Here is a 2,191-nt window from a genome sequence, read left to right as displayed (position 1 = left end):
TCGAGCTGCAGTGGCCCAAAAAGCCAATCGCGGGAAAGCGGGGCAACTCCTAGAAGGAGGAGTACCAAGGCAAAGGGGGTCTGAGGGTCGGGAAGGCTGTGTATCCGGGCTGCACAGGTGGAGAAAGAGTTAGTAGGGACGCTTAGGCCTTGGATCCGGCTTCCAAGAGGTATTGAGGCCCACTGTGGGCCGGAGGGAGGTTGAGGAGCCTGGGAAGATGCCACGGCCAGGGAAGAGCTCGTACAGCGACCAAAAGCCGCCCTACTCGTACATCTCACTGACCGCCATGGCCATCCAGCACTCGGCTGAGAAGATGCTGCCTCTGAGTGACATCTACAAGTTCATCATGGAGCGCTTCCCGTACTACCGCGAGCACACACAGCGCTGGCAGAACAGTCTGCGCCACAATCTCTCCTTTAACGACTGCTTCATCAAAATCCCGCGGCGGCCGGATCAGCCCGGTAAGGGCAGCTTCTGGGCCCTACACCCTGACTGCGGTGATATGTTCGAAAACGGCAGCTTCCTGCGGCGCCGCAAGCGCTTCAAAGTGCTGCGCGCAGACCACGCTCACTTGCATGCAGGAAGCAGCAAGGGCGCTCCGGGCACCGGGCCCGGAGGCCATCTGCACCCCCACCATCCCCACCACGCGCACCACCATCACCACCATCACCACCACGCCGCACACCACCACCACCATCACCACCCGCCCCAGCCGCCGCCGCAGCCGGCGCACATGGTGCCCTATTTCCACCAGCAGCCGGCTCCCGCTCCGCAGCCGCCACATCTCCCGTCGCAGTCCGCTCAGCAGCCCCCGCCGCAGTCGCAGCCTCCGCAGCCGTCCCATCCAGGCAAGATGCAGGAGGCAGCGGCCGTGGCGGCAGCGGCGGCTGCTGCGGCGGCCGCGGCGGTGGGCAGCGTGGGGCGTCTGTCTCAGTTCCCACCCTACGGGCTGGGCTCTGCCGCCGCTGCAGCGGCTGCTGCCGCTGCATCCACCTCGGGCTTCAAACACCCGTTCGCAATAGAAAATATCATCGGGCGGGACTACAAGGGAGTGCTGCAGGCTGGAGGGCTGCCTTTGGCGTCAGTCATGCACCACTTGGGCTACCCCGTTCCAGGCCAACTCGGCAATGTTGTCAGCTCCGTGTGGCCTCACGTTGGCGTGATGGATTCGGTGGCCGCTGCAGCTGCGGCCGCTGCCGCAGCTGGGGTCCCGGTAGGCCCGGAGTATGGGGCGTTCGGGGTGCCAGTCAAGGCCCTGTGCCACTCGGCAAACCAGAGCCTGCCAGCTGTCCCGGTGCCCATCAAGCCCACGCCTGCGCTACCACCCGTGACCACGCTGCCGCCGGCTCTGGCTGTCCCCACGGTGTCACAGCAGCTGCCCGCTCCCTCCACCGTGTGCGTGGCCGCCTCACCCACAGCTCCTCTCCTGGAGCCCACCGCAGCCAGCACCACTGACAGCAAGGGAGGGTCCTTGCACTCGGTGTTGGTGCACTCCTAGGAGGCTGGTGAGAAGCCGCTTGTCAAGAGACTGAATCGACAGTCCAAGACCGAGAGGGCGCCCCAGAAAGGTTGGCAAAGTTGGCATTGAGGGAAAAAAAGGCATTTTAAAACTGATCAACAACCCCTAAAAGTGGGTGTTCCACTGGTCTGAATAAATATAAGCTCCTGGTGTCTGTGTTTATACTATCTCGTAAATCAGATTAATGAAAGCCCATTTTTCAGGAAAGAGTTTCTATTGTAATGAAAAAAAAAATCGATAAGTTATGTGGGGAGGGAGCAAAAGTGGTCAGGGAAAATTCATTTCAGGCAAAAGGAGATGGGGTTCACCCTTTTCCTGGAGCCGGAGTTGGACGGCCTATTCCAGGAGAAGAAGCCCAACAGAGTGATTCAAATGGACTTGAGACCTCAAACTTCAGTCTGCTGGTGTCCGCAGCCGCCTCCCACCAAGGAAAACTCGCCTTAGATGGTAAGGGAAAGGGTGTGTTTCATCTCGCTGTTTCCTTGGTCAGAAAAATGTACGCGAGAAAAGGATACCACGGATAAAGTCGCTTTGCCTGAGAGGGCGGTTTCGGTGGGATCTTTGAGAAACAGTTACATTTCTTGGCTGTGACCCGGGGTCGGGGAGGATAGTAGCGACAGCTAAAGTAATTAGTTCTCACAAAAGAGAACTGCGGCGGCGGCTCAAAGAGTA

The 2,191-nt window shown here is 59.6% G+C and overlaps 1 protein-coding gene across 1 annotated transcript; it reads left to right on the top strand.

The window, feature by feature from the left end:
* The first annotated feature begins 217 nt into the window (after positions 1-217).
* Positions 218-1,498, top strand: Foxb2 (forkhead box B2). Its single transcript, XM_051147112.1, has one exon. It carries the CDS (start codon positions 218-220, stop codon positions 1,496-1,498), a length of 1,281 nt encoding a protein of 426 aa, XP_051003069.1.
* The last annotated feature ends 693 nt before the right edge of the window (positions 1,499-2,191 follow it).

This window comes from Acomys russatus, chromosome 5 (genome assembly GCF_903995435.1).
Source record: "Acomys russatus chromosome 5, mAcoRus1.1, whole genome shotgun sequence".
NCBI classification, from domain to species: Eukaryota; Metazoa; Chordata; class Mammalia; order Rodentia; family Muridae; genus Acomys; species Acomys russatus.
Note: the sequence above shows the minus strand (reverse complement) of the source record. Positions and strands in the feature narration are given on the sequence as shown.